This window comes from Ammodytes marinus (genome assembly GCF_949987685.1).
Source record: "Ammodytes marinus genome assembly, chromosome: 15".
In the NCBI taxonomy this organism is placed as follows: domain Eukaryota; kingdom Metazoa; phylum Chordata; class Actinopteri; order Uranoscopiformes; family Ammodytidae; genus Ammodytes; species Ammodytes marinus.
This window is the reverse complement of record NC_137219.1, coordinates 13621245-13640820: the sequence shown is the minus strand read 5'-3', so window position 1 is coordinate 13640820 and position 19576 is coordinate 13621245. Positions and strand designations below refer to the sequence as shown.

Here is a 19576-nt window from a genome sequence, read left to right as displayed (position 1 = left end):
TTTAAAGTAAACAACGCTAATAGTAGCATATCATCACCTATGTTGCCCCAACTAACCTAACATTAACCAGAAATGACCAGTGCATAGCCAGGGAGTACTTATTTTACTAAAGTAGGCCTATCATAAATACTTCTGCCACCTTCTTCAGCATAATGTGGAAATGTTTACTTATTAGGGGAGTTGGAAACTGCTACAAAGTATCTCTATGTTGTGGTAATTAGACGTTATGTTTTATTCATAGCTAATATACATGATCCACCTGTCCTGTGTCACTTCAGTCCATAGATAGTATATAAAAGCTTCAGCCCCATGGACCAGTCAGTCCCATAGACAGTCCATGCTAAAAAGGGATGTTGCACTTCCGGGTAGCTCAGCTAGCCGTCCACAGGAAACCAACTGAACTTGTGATAATGACAGCTCTTACACGGCTACACTGAGCTGCCCAAAAATGAGGGACATAACAAAAACACTGCTATTTGTCTTGCTGGCTCCTTGTTGGGTCAGCGGCGCGGTGAAGTCGAGAGTTACTACTGAGGAGAAACGCGAGGAAAACCCCGAGTTTGGTGAGTTACTTAGCAAGCTAGCAGGCTAACGTTAGCTTTAATGTTGATGCTAACTTTTAGGAGTAACGACGAGCGTATAAAATGATTACTGTGACTTAAAACTGCTTATTTGTCTGTTTTATAGGCCTATGCATGTGTCTATTTATAACATTTTTAAAATGTTGTGGTAAACACACTTCATTATCAGGCTAGGATGCAAAAGTGTAAGAGGTGACTGGTGTTGATACCAAACAAACAAACAATAACAATTTGTACTTTGTTGTGTGTGTCTGACCATCTTCGCATCTCCTTGTCTTTTAGATGAACTGAACTCCATCCTGTCAGACTATGAGGTGCTGCCGGTGTCAGGCCTCCAGTTGCATTCTGTGAGGAAGAGGGACGTCCACACCCAGTCCCAACTGGAGCGCCTGGTGAGCTTCAGAGCGCTGCACAGGTAGATTTCCGCTACACTACACCCTCATGTCCGACACAAGCCTTTTCAGTGTTTTTTTCTTTTCTTTTTTTCTCATTAATGGTGCAAGATAAGTTCACGTGTTTTCAAGTCTGTAATCATTCTTGTGGACAATACTAGTTTAGAAGAGAGAACCCTCCTGAGTGGATCTGCAATGTAAGGCAAGACTCACATTCACAACAATACACAGCCTGTTTGATGGTTTGGATGCCTTGTTCAAAGATCATGCTTCAGGCATTATCTCTCTCTACCCATCCTTCAGAAATGCAACTTCAATGAATAAGATAAATACTTTTAAGATAGGGGAGAGAAAAAAGAGAGAAAGCGGTGAGCACTGAGTATAAAAGGATCATTTTACTTGGTCTGTATTACATTGTGGTAACTTTGCCAATAGAACAATGCAGATAAAACTGTCAGAAACACAGGTAGGGGCCACACAGCAGATCTTATGTTCGACTGAATAGTAAAAATGCTATTGCCGAAGGCAACATGATCTGAATCTGATCAGCATTGGAAATATCTTACATGTTTGATTTTCAGGGGATAATCTCTTCATACTGATGAAGTCAGAATCTGTTATTTGTGGGTATGTCTCAACATAAGTTTTTTTGTTTCCCTAGAAAACAGAGGAATTTATCCACTAACTGCTCTCAAATATGTCTTAAATTGCTGAAAGAGTTATTTTAGCATCAGCTGATCTTTCTCATGCAATTTTCTACTTGACCAGGATTGGGTCATTTGAGCACCATCATTTACAAGCTAAGAAGGGATCGATTCAAAGCCTGTGTGAACAGGACATACTATTAACCACTGTCTGTAACCAATAACTCCAATAAAGTAATGTATTGAGATGGAAAACATTTAATTGATCAGACTGAAACACTTGATCAATGCCCCTCTCAACTTGTTGTTGTTTGTGGCTCTAAACCAAGGCTATTCCATGTGTCTTCTCACAATTTAGAAAGCCGCCATGTTATCGTGTTTGGGTTAATGCAGATAAACTCTTTTCAGAAATTTCAAGCTCTACTTGACCACCAACACGGACCTTTTCACTGAAAACTTCAAAGCTGTGTTTGTGGATGAACATGGGAGAGAGGAGAACTACGATGTCCAGCTTCAGAACTTTTTCACTGGACATCTCGTTGGTGAGTGAATGACTTGACTATTATTATATTATAATGACACAGGATCAGGGATCCACTGATATTTTTTAATTTTTTATATCTAAGATATTTTTTTTGTTCTGCTTTTTGGTAGAGGAGTAATGGGCAAATAGACCTTCATCTGAAATTCTAACTAGGTAGTTTACCCCTTTCTTCCAAATATGAAGTGAAATATTTGTCTGTTGGCTCCGGTAAGTTGACACAGGCTGGCACGATAGTAGGTTAATGTATCTCTGCACCTTAACTTAGTAGATTGCTGACATTTTGACTGCCTGTGTCCCTCCTTTTAATAAAAGTAACCTTATTTGTTTTGTGTTTTACAGGAGAGGAGAATTCCCGTGTGCAGGCTCACATAGAAGGAGATGAGTTCTCTGCTCACATTCTCACAGACGAAGCAGAGTACAACATAGAGGTTAGAAGTGGCTGTAAAATCATTGTTTCTGTGCAGAACCCCTTTTAACTTGCCCCGAAATATTAACTGAACACAGTGTGCTACAGTGCAGTGCTCTAAATCTAGGAAGTTTCTCGGTGTGGGCAACTTTTTCTAGATATTGCTTCTCTGCAATAAAAAAAAAAATAACTGGGCGCAAATATGTGGTTGGTGTTGATGTACTAGCGATTGCCTTTCATAGAATAACCCAGGTTTTCTGTCTCTGGCAATATTATCAAAGCTTACTCTGTGTGGTTTGTGGGTTCTGATTCACTAGTTCAATCTCAACTTGTAGCTGATGTAAGGGAATCTAAAAGAAAATGGAGAGTTCGATAGTTAATGCCTTTATATAACAGTTAAGAGTCATGTGGAGGATCGTTTGCACCAAAGCATTTCTATAGTCATCTATAGTGTAGGGATTTAAAAGCAACTCATAAATTGCATTTTGTCAAGTATTAGACAGTGACGCATTTTGCTCTGCTGTCCAGCAAATTGGTTCTGAATTTAAACAATTCCATTGAAGGTATAGTACTTTGAGACTTATCTTAATTTTCTTGTTTTAGATCCGGTTTGGTTAATCAGTGTAGAAGCTTTTAGCTTAATCATTGCTCTACTGCAGAGTTAGAATACATTAAATGTCTTGCCACTCTCGGTGACATCGCATTCTTTTAAAGTGTTCTACGCCACTGCCTTTCCTATCTGTCTTTATTCACACCGTCATTCCTTGCCTAAATAAGCGGCCGTTATATTTTCTTCCTCTCTCTCTCTCTGTGGCTCTTATTTTTATTCTCCTAAACATTCTCTTCCTCCTTGTGACTCCTCTGTTTGTTCTCTAATGCACCCCCTCTCTTTCTCCGGCCCATCCAGCCCCTGTGGAGGTTCACAGATTCCCCGACCAATGGCAGGTTGCTGGTTTATCGCTCGGAAGACATTAAAAACCTGAGCCGCATCGCCTCTCCCAAAGTGTGTGGTTACGTCCACGCAGAGGCCAAGGACCTGCTGCCGCGCACCGCCAGGGGGGACTGGAACCTGCGGGAGGAGGCGGACCAAGGAAATGGTGAGCATGGCTATGCGTTTACTTCACTACGGGAATGTAGTGCATTCATATCTTTCTGCCTGTGTAGTGGAAATGTGTAGGAGGAGAACGAAGTATATCGGGGGCTGGAGACCTCAAACGGGGGTGCAGCAGCCCAGGCTCTGAGCTCTTGTTGTGGATGGTAAAGAGTAGGAGGATAACAAATGTTTAAGGGTGGAGAGAAGGAAGGAGGAGGCTGTAGTAGTCAGACAAAGGAGGTGGGTGTTGGATAGAACAGTCACTTTAATAAAAGGCCTTTTAACTATAAATGTGATGCGCACACACACTGCTGACAAGTGGTTATTATGTAACAACCAAATGTTTTTTTTGGTTCTTTTGTGCTGCTTTGACAATGTAAAGCATGTAGCAGTGATAATATGCGCAGAGAAGACATCTAAATCACCTCTCCCTGGCTGCTGGTTGAAAAGCACTCACTGAGGATATAAGTTGAGGTGACGGTTCTTATTGAGGAGGCATTAAAATTCATGAAGGCTCTGCCGCCCAATGAGATGAATCTGGTCTCCCACGGCTCGTTGTGGAAGCCAGGGCAGCACACACCCACACTTCTATACAGTGCATAGCCAAGTGTATGATGTAATGCTCAGATATGAGACCTTCCTGTTGTCCTTATCTGTTTATTTTTCAACTGACTGTTAGAGTTTAGCTATGAGATTTTCCATGATGGGTTTCTTTGGCAGTGAGATAAAACGGATGGCTACCTCAGTTTTTTAAAATATTTGACAATTTGTTGCTATTTATAAACTGCTAAATGCTACATTTTAAGACATCACTGGGGACAACTATATTAGTAGCATTTTATAGACCAGCGGTTTAGGATCTAGAGTGTTTGTGAGGGAAAACACATGACCAGGGGAAGCAATTTGAAGGGCTATAAAGTTAAATGAACCGGAAAATAACTTTGTATAACTGCACAATCACCACAGTGGGAGGAATATTTGTCTTTTTGCTTCTAAAACTATTGTAGTTTGAGTTAGAACGTTATATTCAAATTAAAACAGTAAGGTTCTCCTTTAACATGTTAACATTTCAGTGAACTTGAACTTGGTTTGTTTTATTCATAGTTCTGGGGAGCCACTTGCCCAAGGGCTAGGGTTAGAATCACGGATGAAGCCGTAAACATTAGTTACATCTCTGTATTGCAAAAGATAAGTCTTCAATTGATTCTCTGCACTTGGAAGAGTCAAGTTATGTTGTAACAGATTCAACACAAAATGTTTTTAAAAGAAGTGAAAACCCCCCCAAACTTCTGCCCTAGCTGGATAATTGAACCTTGTACGCTCTATTGTGAAGTCAACTTTAGTTTACTGTGGTTGCTCCTCCAGCAGTCAGAATATACACTTATCACTATTAGTATATATATTAATATAATTATTGTTATGGACTCTACTGTAAAGTAAACTGATTTAATTTTGGCTTTAAGGACAGAGCCAGAGCTTTTATAAGTTCACTGGCAAACAAAAAGAAGACGTGCTGCTAAATGTGAAAATGAGGGCAATTAGCAATGGGATACTGGAGCATGACCTCATTGTTAGACATCTTGAAGAATTGATGTAGCTTTCTTTATGTAAGCGTACCTTACTGTCTGTTTCAATATTCATTTCGCCACTTCACCTGCTGCATCTTCCTCGTAGGTTACCACCACAGAGAGAAGAGACAGGCTCATGATCACAAAAAGAACACCTGTCCCCTGTTGCTGGTTGCAGATTACCGCTTCTTTAAACACATGGGCCGCGGACAAGAGAGCGTCACCCTCAACTACCTGGTCTGTTTTTATGATGCTGTGTACAAAACATAAGTCACTGCAGAAAGTATTTCTTTGTTTTTACATCAAATTAACACATCTGTAATCTATATATAATATTTGTAATATATCTGGGGTAGTCTTTGTAGTATTGTTTATTGCTGTACATTAATCATTCTTGCTGTACAACAGTTTTTTTTGTTCTTTTTCTCCTTCTAGATTGAGCTGATCGATCGAGTCGATGACATTTATAGGAACACAACGTGGGACGATGAATTCACAGGCTACGGGCTCCAGATCCGTCAGGTGAATGTTGCAGTCTGACTTCTGAAACAATTTGTGCTCTTTCTTTAAACACTGCTCCCAACAGCATGGTTTTAGTCTTGTTTCCACTGAGTGGTTTGGAATGGCACAGCACGCATTTATTTTAGTTTCAATTGTCAAAAGTTGGGAAGGGTACCAAAATAAGCGACGGCGCCATACCTATTTTTGTCACCCTTTAGTTGGGGTACCAAGCGGTACCAAAGGATCCCAAAAGGCTGGAGCTACACACTGCAGTCCCTTGATTGGTCTACAGAGTCCCCATCTCTGTGCAAGAGATAAACTGCTTGTACTGTGTTGTCACCTCGGCAAGAATGAAGAGTCTTGTGTTTTGAGAGAAATGCAGCTTTATTTTGTTTGGGCTATACTATCCCGCTGCTACAATGTCACGATAGTTAAGTAGCTTCCGTTTAATGGCTCTGACCCAATGACTGTCTCAAATCTGACCGCGGCTATCGTGTTCCAGAATAAGCCACACCTACCAACTATGGGTACTGTTGGCAGTGGAAACACAAGCCAGATGCTGCCGTGCAGAAGCCAACTGTACTGCTCAGTGAAAACAAGGCATTTGTTTTACATGGAGTCCCAACCGGAAGTGAAGCTTAGAATAAACGCTGACATCAGTGTAAACTGCCCTTTAAAGAGGAACTGAAAGCTTTTGTTCAAGCCTCGTGGGGTCGTTGAATTTGTTCCACATTCTGTTGGGAATGAATGGAGACACTGTTTGTCGCACCATGAGTCTTGCGATTTCTCATTGACAGGATATGCATTCATTTAGCTGCTTAGTTTTTTTTCAATGTTCTATTTAGATATATTTAAGATATTGAAAAGAAAAATAGATCTGATTGACAATGTTTTAAGTGACATTGATTTAGAGAGTTGTTAATTGCTTAAAGGCATACTTCACCGGTTTGAATATGAAGGTGTATTGAATTCTGAGATCCTATGTAGTATAAATGTGCGAAAAAAATAGAAATCGGTTCATCCTAGCCTGAGAAAAGGCAGAAAGAGTGTTTTTTTTAACCCTATATTTCTCTTTCTCGTGACATCACAGAAAGAGAAATATAGGGTTAAAAAAAAACTTACTTTGTAAATATTACTGTGATGTCTTTTACTGTGACATCACAGTAATATTTACAAAGTACGTTTTTTAAATTCAATACACCTTCATATTCAAACCGGTGAAGTAGGCCTTTAATATATATTATATTTGATGATTTGTTCACCCTACTGGTTTCTCTTCTCAGATCATTATCAATAAGGAGCCTACAAAGCCTCCCCCCGTCCGCGCTGGCCCCGTCTGGGTCCACTATAACATGGAGAATAGTCCTACCACAAGGGAAGTCTGGGACGTGAAGAAACTCCTGGAGGTAGGAGAGATTAACCGAGAGATGTACAGATGTACAGAAAAACATTTCTTCAGTATGAACACAAAAATCTTTTAGAACAACAGTTGGCTGATGAGTAACAAGAAATGCCAGTGCAAGAATATTAAAGATTGGTTCAATTATTTAATATCAAATCTAATGAATCATTATAAAACGTCTTTGTTCTGTGTTTATGTAATGCTAATTTATTGGAACAGATTGGCTCCAGTCCAACTGAATTCTACCAACAGCATGTGATTATCATCAGTGAATCAGGCTCCCTTACTGAAAAATACTTGCCATAACACTACAGTTTATCCTCATGGTGTCAGAGCTCTGATTTAGATTATGATAAATTATGGTTTTACAATTGGTTGTGTTTTTTTTAAGTCACCAAACTGTTTTAAAAGGGATCATTCTACAGTGTTACAAAACTGATTGATTCTAATTCTGACAAATGTTGGTAGAAAACTCTTCTCCTTGTGTCCCTCAGCAATTCAGCTTTGACATAGCCGACAACGCCTCAGCTGCGTGCCTGGCCCACCTTTTCACCTACCAGGATTTCGATGAGGGCACACTGGGGCTGGCCTACGTGGCCCCCTCCAAACCTCAGGCCCTGGGTGGCCTCTGCCCAAAACGTAAGGAAATGGCTTTGTTTTGATAAGCTAAGCATTAAAGAGTTATCTCCCTGTTGGGTTATTATGTGTCATTTAAAGGACGTCTGTTGGAAAATCCATGAGAAACTGTTACATTCATGTGTATTGAAAGTACTGTATGAAGCTGTTTGAACATATTGGACAGAATTGCTTAAAAAAAAAATAACATGGAAGTGCAGAAAAAACTGTAAATATTTGTAAAGCCAAAGCCATACTAACATCTTTCTTTGATTGTGTCGTCCTGTAGCATATTACCCATCTCTCTCTGCGAAGAAGCCCAGTTACCTCAACACAGGCCTGACCAGCACCAAGAACTTTGGCAAAACCATCCTGACAAAGGTCGGTTTTCTACCCCAATTTTCAATCTTCATCTTTGACTAAACAAGTCACCGTATGCACTCAGTTTAATCAAGTAGGTTACGTTACATGGAAACGTTTTAAGGATCTAAGTGGACCATACACACCTTTTTGTGTGGGTGTTGTGAGTTATGAAGCTAACCCGGCTGCATTTTGACACCTAAATTCCAAACTGTGCAGAGGTGCAAGAAAGTTACTGTCACCCAAGTTTCAAAACATGAATGTGAGCTAGGTTTTGGGAGAGTATCTCTGTAGCCTCTATGATACTGTACACGTTTCTTTGTCAGTGAAATCAGTGCTATAAGTTGTTGTAGTAAAGACATTGTGCCCGTCAGTCATTTATTCCTTCAAACTACTTAATGTTTATGCAATTTGTTCTTTATTGATACATGGACACAACATTAAACTATGTGTTTTTATATTCATTTAAACCTGGTGTCCAATCAGGAGGCAGATCTGGTGACCACTCATGAGCTAGGCCATAACTTTGGAGCAGAGCACGATCCCGATAACATAGCACACTGTGCCCCCACTGACGACCAGGGGGGGAAGTTTGTCATGTACCCTATTGCTGTGAGCGGAGACCATTACAACAACAAGGTACCTTCCCACAAAGTGACCAATTTTAAATTGTGTAATTCAACTTTAACTTGCATAACTATCCAGTAACTGCTTTGGTGTATGGCACACTAGCTGACAGTTTTTGAGGACACTGAGTAAATGAAAATTAAGATATGAAGTGTGAAAGCCATTTGTAAATAAGTTGCTTATTCTACAGAGGGTTGGATAAATGTGAGTCACACTTGTTCCTGTGAAATCTAATGACAGACTGTAATTGTTCTGTGCCACCTCCGCCATTGGCTTTAACAGCTATTATACACATGACTTTTGCTGCAGTTTATGGTGAAAAGTACTTTCAGCCCTTTATCTGTTGTGACTTGTTCTGCAAAGGTCAAACCTGCAAGGCTTAAAATCCCATCAGTATGCATCAATGCAAATGTGTACATAGGCTATGGAACTCTGTACTATTTTAGCTTCATAGCAGTCCTTAGCCACACTGTCTTTCACGGTTGAGAATAAAGCAGCACTCCTAGTTAATAACTAACCCCCGTATACTTCTCCATCCCCCCTAAAGCGTTTCTCCAACTGCAGCAAGATCTCCGTTGGAAAGACGTTACGTTTTAAGGCTCCCGAGTGCTTCAAGGAGAGGAACAGTAAGGTATGCGGCAACTCCAGAGTGGAGGCTGGGGAGGAGTGTGACCCCGGGCTACTCAACCTCAATGACGACCCCTGCTGCACATCCGACTGCCATTTCAAAAGCAGTGCACAGTGCAGGTATGAGATCCAAGACACGGGTAAACTGTACCTAAGCCTAAATGCACACTAAAAACTATTTATTGATTGAACTGCAGATTGTCCTCTCTGTGGTATTAGTCACAACATGCACTCACACGTCTCTGTTCTCTCCACAGCGACAGAAACAGCCCTTGCTGTAGGAATTGCATGTTTGAGCAGGCAGGAAAAAGGTGCCAGGAACCCATTAGCGCAACCTGTAAAGGCTTGTCCTCCTGCACAGGTTAGCTGCCTCCTGCTGGCCTAACACGAGAACTGCAGCGTTAACTGAAAGTCTGAATTATAAATTTTGAACACTGAAAACCGAAATCTCTCCACTCTTTCCTACACGTTAGGCAACAGCAGTCAGTGTCCACCTCCTGAAAACGCTGTGGAAAACACGGTGTGTGTCGACAATGGCCGGTGTCTCAATGGAGAGTGCAACCCTTTCTGTGAGGCCATGCAGAACCTACAGTCCTGCGCCTGCAACGGTAAGAGCAAACCTTTTGTCACACGGTCAAGGGAGAAATAACTGATGAAAGCTTTAAGCGGATTGTCTCGCTTACATTATGGAACATGCCAGTCTGAGCTAATTATGTATGTACTAGAGAGATTAGATTACATATTTTTTGTGGTATTCAGGAACATGTTGTCAATAATACACTAAGGTAATCTCCCGGGAAGAAAATATGGGTTTTTGTGTTCAATTTAGCCAATTTTCATATTTGCACTCAAACTAAGTTTTATCCTAACACAAGTGTTTCTTTACTTTCTGGAACATTTACATTAGATATCGGATTTTTTCCAGATCGTAGTGGATTTTTAGAAGATTTTAAGAAATTGTCTGAATGAACGAGGTGATCCTGAACAATTCCTGTAATCTATATTCTGTAAAATAAAGTTAATGTGTGCACCGCCTCTGTTGATGTTGTTTGCAGAGACTGAGGACTCCTGTAAAGTGTGCTGCAGAGGAAAAGATGGCACCTGCACTCCCTTCACCCAAACCAACGGCAGTTTACTTTATCTTCGCAAAGGAAAACCCTGCACTGTGGGCTACTGTGACGAGGGCGTGAGTCACCAAATCTGTTATATTTGTGCACCGTTTGACAGACAGCCGATCCTCCCAACATGTTTAGTATTCTAGTTTTTCCTAAGTTCCTAACTGTCTCAAGAAATGGTATGAATTTCCCATTTTGTACGATGATTTAGGAGAAATGTCTCTGGTTGAAATAGGGCAAGTGCATTAAGCAGGTGCAGGACGTGATCGAGAGGTTGTGGGATTTTATCGACAAGCTGGACATAAACACGTTTGGTAAGTTAGTTTCAACCGGCCACTTTCTTATCCAATCAACCCACATGATGATGTGAAGTTGGGATTTTGTTTTGTTTTTGCTGAAGGCTATAGTCCGGTACAGACCTGACCCTTTTGTCGCTCTCCTTAACTTTTTTTTTTTTTCCTCAACGCCACCTCCATCAGGGAAGTTCCTGTCTGACAACATCGTGGGCTCTGTCGTGGTGTTTTCCCTGGTTTTCTGGATCCCTCTCAGTATCCTGGTACACTGTGTGGTAAGACACTTCAGGAAATCAATTTACACTGCTTCCATCTGTATTTAGTCTGCCATTAATAATAAGTAATGTGTGTTTTTTTTTCTTTTCTGCAGGACAAACGTCTTGACCAGCAATATGAGGAGGACACAAAGACTTTCTACTACCCTCCAAGTGTAAGTTTCTCATCTTTCTAAAAACCCATATATGATCCTGTGCACTAGCCTTGCTTCAACATTAACCATACTAACGCTCTCTTTTTCTTGAACATACTGACAACTTTAATGAGGGAGGGAGACGACAAGCATTGAGGTTGATTGTGCAGGTCAAATTGTTCCATCAACATTTAAACTAGATGTGACAATCCAGCAAAACATCCTGCTCACAGGAACATCAATAGGATTTAAATACAGACAGTAAAACCAAATGTATCTCGGCTTTGTTTGACAGTGGTTGCAAAAAAGCTGAAATGTAAAAATAGCATTATAACTGGCTTTTAATATATCTGTAACTTTGTTAATTGCCTCTGATGAGAGGTTCAATTCAAGTCAGCGTGTGCGCGGATTTAAGTCTTAAAAATGCAGATGAGCTGAGCTTTTGAGTAGATAAAAGTAAAGGGTCTCTCTTTACAAAAAAAAAATCAAGTTGGATTTTCACATTTGATTCTCAAGAAAGTTTGATACTAGTGAGTAAAAAATTGGAGGTCAACTTTTGTTATTTGCCATATTTATTTCATTATGTGCTACTTCAAAACGTTTATACCCAAAATCCTAATAATTACTTATCTAACATCATCCCCAAGACAGTCCTGAAAAATTTGGTGCTAATATGGTCCACAGTTTTGAACATGCAGGCAAAACGGCAGGACACAAATTGATTTAGAATCTTAGAAAGCTTCTGACTGGAACTATTGGTCAGCTCATTTGTCAGTAAGGGGGCCTCAGTGTCAATGCCAGATTCAAGCTCCGACTGACCTGTTCGTCACTCTTTGCCTTGGCCCTTTCCATTCTCATTGGAACTGCAGCAGATGGTGGAAGTTTGTAGTAGAGCTCCCGCCATAGGTGAGTGCGTGTGCCTCCATGGTTTGGTGTTGCGATACGTTCTCATTGAGTCCATGTTGGTGCATGGTCGGTGGCCCAAGTTTGGGATACTCCTGCAGTCGCTTACTCCTTGACGTAATCACTGATCTGGTTGCAAATTTGCAGACCTCAAACAAAGGTGAGACATTCCTCTAAGAGGCGCAAACTAAAGCTAATCATTTAATGTGACTAAACAGCTTTAAGTGTGTCCCTCATATATGAGATTTATCTGATCAGAAATTACCTCAAGAACGCAAGATTGCATTTTAGGAGTATTCAAACAGAGAGAGAGACGGAGGAGGAATGAACAGGTTGCACCTTGTTGTTGTTTGTGAAATCGGATGCAGTGTGTGTCAACGTTTTCAGTTTGCATCTGCTGCTGTTCAAAGCCACAACATGAGGAGGGTATTGTCCTGTAGGTGATTGTTCTTTTTTATTTACCTTTTTCTTTTTGTAATGGATGTCTGCACTGTTAAGTCATTTGTAGGTTTGATTGGGAACACGTTGAGACTGATTGTACATTCCTCTTTAAACCGTTCTCACGGCAGACATTTTTCGGGACGAGCAACTGATAACATTAATGATGGCTTGATTCCATTTTGGTGTGACCATAAGTCATGTATGTGCATGCACAATATCTGCCACTAAATGGACAGCAGCCATTGTTAATGTTAGCTAGCTGCTACACCTCTGTTTGACAAGATAAAATGTCTACAATGAGAAATGTTTGTTTTACTCATTCCCACTTTTAAAGAGAGTTTTAGGGATCATAATGGGATGCTTATAACAGATGGCTATTACTGAACTTCCCTTGAAGCATAATGGAAACAGCTTTAGTGTTTTCATTAACCAATTAATGTTAAACCCTGACCATCAGGATAAATATCTGATGGAGTATGAATGGAGTAAAAAGGGAATGGATCCCACCTCAGTCGGAGACCTTCAGCTTTGTTGTGCTTCCGTCCTAACACGGTGTCCTTTCCGTCTCCAGAGTCAAGAAATGCTGAGCAACCTCGAGTCAGCGTCCGTGCGCATCGTCAAGCCTCCTCAGCATCCCTTCTCCTTCGCCGGCCGGACCGCGCCCTCTTCCCTGGCCCTACAGCCCCAGCAGCAGCAGCAGAGCCTGGGCGGGGCCCCTCCTCCTCCCGGGGTCAGTACCAGTACCCCGGCCCCCGGCCCGAGCTACGTCCCTACCCCGGACAGCGCAGGGGCCCTGGCCACCATCCAGGAGGACACCAGCAGCGACTCTCACCCGGGAGAGGAGGGCCCGTCGGACGATTTCACAACCGCAGGAGCCTGCTTGTCGGCTACGAAATCCTCCTACGAGGATCTGACCGAGCCGAACGCGTCAGCCAGGGACCGGCGGCGCCTCAAGAGGCAGGACTGCATTGACACTAAAGAGACAGAGTGCTGAGAGCAAACAGCAACTGATAAGGTGTTTTTATGGCAACATGCAAAATACATACCGCATCATGTGCATTTCTTCTTATCGCAAAATCACAAACTGTTGAAGATTAAAAGCAAACGCACTATGAAGGTCAGATTTATTGTTGCAAATCTAGATGTGGATATTATTTAGTCAGCTGTAACTTGGTTTTAAAAGCCATGCAGAAAATACACGAGTAGACTCTTATCGCTCTCACTGCAAATACAACAGTTAGTAATCATGTTTTTGTGTGCCTGTGGTGAAATAATGTGGTGCCTTTTCTCCATTAAGGGGGCCAGATGAAGCCTGGGAGTTCTAATTAGGTCAGTGGGAAATTAATGTACCGCCGACCGCTTCCCCATCAGTTAAATTAGCTTTTATATTGAAACCCAGTGGCTAAATGGTTTATGATTATGCAAATTTTACAAGAACAAACCAGATGGAAACAATTACGTTAATCCCAAGGCTCTGTCTACTTTTGCCAGTGTGAGAAAAAAAAGTGAGCATGATGGTGGATCATAAAACCTAAATCTTGTTAACAGCCTGTTGTTGCCTAAATGCTTGTGCACAAAATAACTCAACCTCGCAACATGAACAGTTCAGCAGGTGAACAATGTAACAATCTTATTAGCTGTAGCTGTTGTAAGGTTCCCTTAGAAGGACATTTTTCATTGTGAAATGTTAAGCGGCAAAGCCTTTGAAAGAGCCTGAATGTCTGTGTCATAACTGCACTTGAAGTATTTTTCACATCACTGGAGAATTGAAATAAGTTGTATACATGTTGTTATTGTGCTTTGTGTCATCAATGTATCCTTTTAAAAGATGCAATGTTTTAATACTGTGCGCGGATGGAGCATTTTGTCTCTCAGTATTACTCTATTAATTTGTCCAGAATGTTGAAACTGCAATTAAGGGAACAATACTGAAGTCTCACAAGACCATATAGCTACGGTTAAGTGTCATGTGTTCTCTCTGCTTGGTCCATCCCTCCATGAAACAAGACTGTGTCTTTTTGCATGATCTTGTGCCTAACCGTTCTCAGACGACTTATTTCTGTGCAAAAACCCAGCAAACGTTAACATGAATCTGGACAATCCTGAATTTTTATTTTATTTTGAGGAGAGGCCTGTGTTGGTCAAATGTTTTTTTTTTTTTCTCTCCTTCTGCCAATGTGAGTTTATGCAACTGTCATTTTGAGCTGTCTCACCAATGTTGCCTGCTTTGTTAGGTTAAAATGGTAGGCCTACAACATGTACATAACTGTAGTCAAGGGCAAAAAAACATTGACTCTTCTGGATAGATGTGAACTGTTACACAATCAGCAGACTTCCTGTGTCTTTAATTCCTATGTGTATTATTGTTTCTATGCTCATAAATGTATCATTTTTTAAAAAAGTACTTTGCTTGTATAACCTGCACACACCTCAAAATAAAAAAAAAATCTTTATTGTGCATTTCAAACATGCATACATGGTCTCATGTTTGATAGATTGGCATATACAACTCACAGCTGTGTTATTGTTTCACAGCATGAAAGTGTCTGACTCAGTGCAACCCATGAACTGTGGTGTTGACTTGTGTCCAGATCCTTTGCCTCACTGGTCACAGAGCAGGCTACTCTCTGGGCTCTTTATGTCCACGTCTCCCCAATAGGGCAGGATGAAGGGCAGGTCGACCACACGGCTCTCCAGCAGCCCCCAAAGGTGCTGAGCCACAAACTGGTTTCCCTTCTCTGAAAGATGCAGCCCATCGGAAAGGTATACCGTGTAGTCCTGTGGAGCAAAGGACAAAACGTCCGCAGGGAGGCTATAGTTAAAAGACAGATTTAGAGAAAGAAAATGGTGTACAATGACAAATAAATTTACTACAATCACTATATTTATCTAGAATTGTGTACTGCCTGTTCTAGTAATGCTTTACGGGTCAATGATCATCTCATTATTTCCTGAAAAGAAATATGCAGGGTGGTGAAATAAAAGAGGAAACGCTCAATTAAAAATCCCATTGAATATTGATTTAATACTCATTTTGTTTTTGGAAATGTTATTCTGTATATATTGAATTGTATGCTTGCTTGTGGACATGTTGTTTTCTGTTAAGCTAATCTGATTTAAATGAACTGAGAGTGTTAAAAGTGTTACACTGATGTTTAAAAACACAGCAGTCACTGTGATATTTGTCCCACCTGTCCGTCCTTTTGCATGAGTGTCCACAGGTCCAGGACATCTGCTCCGCACTGACCAGCAGCCTGGACGCAAGCCTGGGCATACTGCCCCGCTACAGAGTTGTGGCGATTAAGAGGACATCCTGAAAAAGAAGAGAGAAAAATCAGACATGAAGACGTGATCTCTGTGGCCTGAACTGTGCAACGACAGAAATGGTGTGAAGTGGAGTGAAGTGATCACCTTTCAAAATGCACTCCTTCTCCCAGGCTGGCTCGTGAAGAGGTGGAGGGGTGATGAAGATCACTCTGTCTGCTGACACTCCAGCTGAAGCCAGGAGCCGGGTGATCTCCTTCAGGTTCTCGGAGTATTCCTGCAGGGGAATGTGCTGCTGGGGGTTTCTATCTGTATTACAGCCACACATCAACAAGGAGGCAAAATTACAACGGAACATTAGGAGAGCTGGATGATTTACTATTAAGTCACATTATTTCTATGTCAAAAGAAAAGGGTTTTTCAAACGGACAATATCGAATCATTAAAAGTGTTTATGCTTCTTCCTATTTGCCTCTATAGCCTACTGTGGACAGGCAGTAATAAAGAAAAAAATTACAATACATTTTCTTTATTTTTTTTTCAACCATTACAATGCTTTCATTCTGATGTATCAAACTCACAAATAATATGAGTAAGCACTTCATGTGCACAATTTCAATTTTTTTTCTTTCTATGAGGGTGTGTAGAAATTAGACTGCTTTTGTTTTACCTACGTGTAAGCCTACCTAGGAAACTCGCCACTAAGACAATATTGAATTGTATTTTTGCAAATCCAGCTGACATATTGCACCACTAATTACTTTATTGGAAGTAATGTCTCTATTTTCCCTGCATTAAATTACATAGTTGTTTTTCTTTTCAGAGAATTATATCGGAAACTATGTGGTGAAATAAAACTGGTGTAATCCGGTTGTGCCGGTGAATTTGTACCTTCCAGTGAGCAGTCGTTGGCTCCAAAGAAGACAGTGACAGCAGCGATGTTGTTGTTAGCGGGATCCTGGCTGTGGATGAGGCGGGGGAGAACTATCTTCGCCCACCTGGAGTTGTAGCCCGACAGTCCTCTGTTCACCACATCACACTTTCTAAATGGAAAAACATGCGACAGTTTCACATATTATTCAAAGGAAGCATTGTATGGTCAATAAAATACATACCGTGCAAGTTTGTCGGCAAGTTCTGCGCCCCAGCCATTGGCTTGAAACGAAAACTGAAAGAGGAAGAACAAACAGAAGAATAATTACTCCCAGAATTACTTCACGGCATAATGTTATACCCTTTAAAATCGGGTTCAAGCACGAGCTCACCTGCGTGATGGAGTCCCCAAATAAAATCACTTTAGGCCAAACTACTGTTTTGAGCCTGGACATCATGAACCTGTATAGGAACCATAGACTGGTAGGAACCATAGGTATCGGGCTGGGCTGCACGGGATGAAAATAACTTCCGGTGGGGCCGTTATGATACTTCAAAATAAAGTTCTTAACATATTTAATTGTTTATCATTATAATGTTTTTATGTAAAGTCAAATGTTTTGCAGGTTTTATTACATTTGGGAAACAACATATAAATGCATTAGACCTTTATTAAGTGGCTGTACAAAATAAAAATCAAGCGCCACAGGCAGAAATTTGATTTAGCCTCTTTCATACAAACCGCTGGGGGCGCTACAGTCTCACGCGCCTCCCTCAGCAACACGGAAATCAGTTCCTTCCTCCTGCTGCTTGTAAACATGGCGGAGGTCAGTCGGCTGTTAGGAAGGGGAGCGTACGACTTTGCGCACAAAATATGTAACCGATACGTTCTGGAAAGTCTAAATACGCAAAGCAGAAGTGCAGCACAGGCTTCGTCTCTGTCGGCTGGGTTTATGTTGGGTGATATTAAAAATGACAACGAGTTTGGAGCCGAAAACGGAGTGACCGTGGGTGTCTCACAGGACGGTTACACAATGGTAACGCCACTGTTTGGTACTTTCAACCCCGTTGGTGGACATGGCAATGTCGCTGACTGTTACTATTACATTGGACTTAAAGAGAGTTCACTTCCTAGCAAGAGCCAGGTTAAAAAAATAGGAACAAATCTCCCTCAGTGGCGGAATAATAACAATGACACGTTCAAGAGGACGTTCTGCTCCTTGGGGTCCGCCGCTTTGGGACAGTTTGTTTTCATCAGAGCATACAGTGGAAACGGAACCCGGTCTGAGCCGCTTTACAAAACCAAAACCGGCTACTATGAAATCTTGGAGGTGACACCCACCGCCACTCACGCCCAGATAAAAACCGCCTACTACAAGCAGTCCTTCATCTATCACCCAGACAGAAACGCCGGCAGCGAGGTGGCCACTTTCCGCTTCTCTGACATCAGCGAGGCCTACTCCGTGCTGGGCAACAAGGCTCTGAGGAAGAAGTACGACCGGGGCCTGTTAAGTCGGTCCGACCTCACCGCCCCGACCAGACCCTCCGCTAAGGACGCAGCCTCGGGAGGCTCTGCAAGACAGCAACCCGAGAGCAGGCGGCCCACGATGGGCTTAAACGGCCAGGAGAGCGTCTCCGACTTCGACACGTTCATCAAGAAGTACTACAACGAGCAGCTGCGGAGGGAGAAAGAAATCCGGGTTCGCAAGGAGGAGATGATGAGAAAGCAGCATGAGTCGGTGGGGGACCAGGAGCTGGGCAGTTATATGGAGCTGGGAGTGGTGGTGATGCTGGTCATGGCCGTGGCTCTAATGATCAGCCTTAAACGAGGCGCAGGGTCATGAAGGACTGAGGAGATGGTGGATGGACAGAGATAAAGAGAACGTGTGTGTAGGGAGGTCATCCTTGTTAGGAATAATGTACACTGTAACAGGAACTCTTGAATTAATCAGCACCTTTCACACTACAAAGACACTACACTGTGTACGTCATTGCTTTTAAACGCCCTCTGTGTAACAGCAGTAACATACATTACCATGTAACAAGACATTAAATATCACACAACATCCTCATGGTCAATATGACACAGTGCAAGTGTGTACTTGGTTAACATTATCCTGTCAACTCTGCAATACTTAAGGAATATGTTATGTACAATCTATTTTTCCCCACTTTGATTTGACCAAAGAAGCACCTCAAATGTTAAATGTCGTCTAAACAAAAGTGTTTTTATTTTTTATTTAAGAACAAACCGTTGTTTAAAAGTGACACAACTACTATTTAAATAAATGCTGAGAGAACAGGCAGACAGAGGAGTGTTCCGAGGTTGATTTACAACCTTGTGGTGCTACAGATCAACTATTTTGGCTTTTATAAAGTCATCTGTCTCACAGATTTCTTTATTTTTAACAGTGAAACAAGCTTTGATTATGGTTTCATGTATTGCTATAATGTTTGTAGCAATATAGGGAAGTAGGCCGGGATGTGTTATAGTTGAAAGCCTGTTTAACAGGTGCATTATGTGAACTGTTTATTCTCAGATTGTTCAGTTAAATGATGTGCCTTGGATGATATTTATTGTAAAAATCACAAGTTATATTGCCCAGTTGTTTGACTAATAAATGATACATGAGCAGTTCCTGTGGGAGCATGCCGTTTCTCGAGTCTTTGGTCAGCAGCACAAACATTGATTTAACCCCAAACTTAATTAAAAGTGACCTAATCGCTCAATGATTCAAGACTCAAGACACCAAACGTTTTTGTAATAAATCTGTCAAACATTATGTAATGAACAGAAATGTTTAAGTGCATTCAGAACGTCACAGTTCACATCACAGTTAAAGTAACATTAGGTAATATCGGTGCACGTTTGTAACAAACTCAAGTCAAACAAAAGATACAGTGCATCTAGTACATAA

At 41.3% G+C, this 19576-nt stretch overlaps 3 protein-coding genes across 3 annotated transcripts; 2 read left to right on the top strand and 1 right to left on the bottom strand.

Moving 5' to 3' along the window:
- The first annotated feature begins 383 nt into the window (after nt 1-383).
- adam17a (ADAM metallopeptidase domain 17a) lies at nt 384-13522 on the top strand. Its single transcript, XM_080042339.1, has 19 exons — nt 384-563; nt 864-996; nt 2026-2159; nt 2501-2589; nt 3475-3664; nt 5335-5465; nt 5664-5750; nt 7013-7135; nt 7626-7770; nt 8036-8127; nt 8593-8745; nt 9281-9480; nt 9618-9721; nt 9834-9968; nt 10416-10546; nt 10711-10789; nt 10955-11043; nt 11139-11198; nt 13093-13522. The coding sequence occupies exons 1-19, from the start codon at nt 449-451 to the stop codon at nt 13513-13515; spliced, it is 2613 nt and encodes an 870-aa protein (XP_079898465.1). The 5' UTR covers nt 384-448; the 3' UTR covers nt 13516-13522.
- A 1596-nt stretch (nt 13523-15118) lies between these two features.
- On the bottom strand, nt 15119-17162 carry iah1 (isoamyl acetate hydrolyzing esterase 1 (putative)). Its single transcript, XM_080042341.1, has 6 exons — nt 17051-17162; nt 16901-16953; nt 16677-16828; nt 15933-16094; nt 15713-15834; nt 15119-15299 (listed from the first exon to the last, which is right to left on the bottom strand). The coding sequence occupies exons 1-6, from the start codon at nt 17150-17152 to the stop codon at nt 15123-15125; spliced, it is 768 nt and encodes a 255-aa protein (XP_079898467.1). The 5' UTR covers nt 17153-17162; the 3' UTR covers nt 15119-15122.
- A 324-nt stretch (nt 17163-17486) lies between these two features.
- Nucleotides 17487-19287, top strand: LOC307261915 (dnaJ homolog subfamily C member 30, mitochondrial-like). Its single transcript, XM_080042597.1, has one exon. It carries the CDS (start codon nt 17612-17614, stop codon nt 18500-18502), a length of 891 nt encoding a protein of 296 aa, XP_079898723.1. The 5' UTR covers nt 17487-17611; the 3' UTR covers nt 18503-19287.
- Nucleotides 19288-19576: the final 289 nt, after the last annotated feature.

What these genes read in the sequence shown, in the direction of transcription:
- iah1 (XM_080042341.1), bottom strand. Translation starts at nt 17,152, where the DNA reads ATGGTTCCTACCAGTCTATGGTTCCTATACAGGTTCATGATGTCCAGG. An exon ending in CTTGCCGACAAACTTGCACG is followed by an intron (nt 16,829 to 16,900) that starts GTATGTATTTTA and finishes TTTTCCATTTAG; the next exon opens with AAAGTGTGATGTGGTGAACA. An exon ending in GAAGGAGTGCATTTTGAAAG is followed by an intron (nt 15,835 to 15,932) that starts GTGATCACTTCA and finishes CTTCTTTTTCAG; the next exon opens with GATGTCCTCTTAATCGCCAC.
- LOC307261915 (XM_080042597.1), top strand. Translation starts at nt 17,612, where the DNA reads ATGTTGGGTGATATTAAAAATGACAACGAGTTTGGAGCCGAAAACGGA.
- adam17a (XM_080042339.1), top strand. Translation starts at nt 449, where the DNA reads ATGAGGGACATAACAAAAACACTGCTATTTGTCTTGCTGGCTCCTTGT. An exon ending in CGAGGAAAACCCCGAGTTTG is followed by an intron (nt 564 to 863) that starts GTGAGTTACTTA and finishes CTTGTCTTTTAG; the next exon opens with ATGAACTGAACTCCATCCTG. An exon ending in ACAGTCCTGCGCCTGCAACG is followed by an intron (nt 9,969 to 10,415) that starts GTAAGAGCAAAC and finishes TGTTGTTTGCAG; the next exon opens with AGACTGAGGACTCCTGTAAA.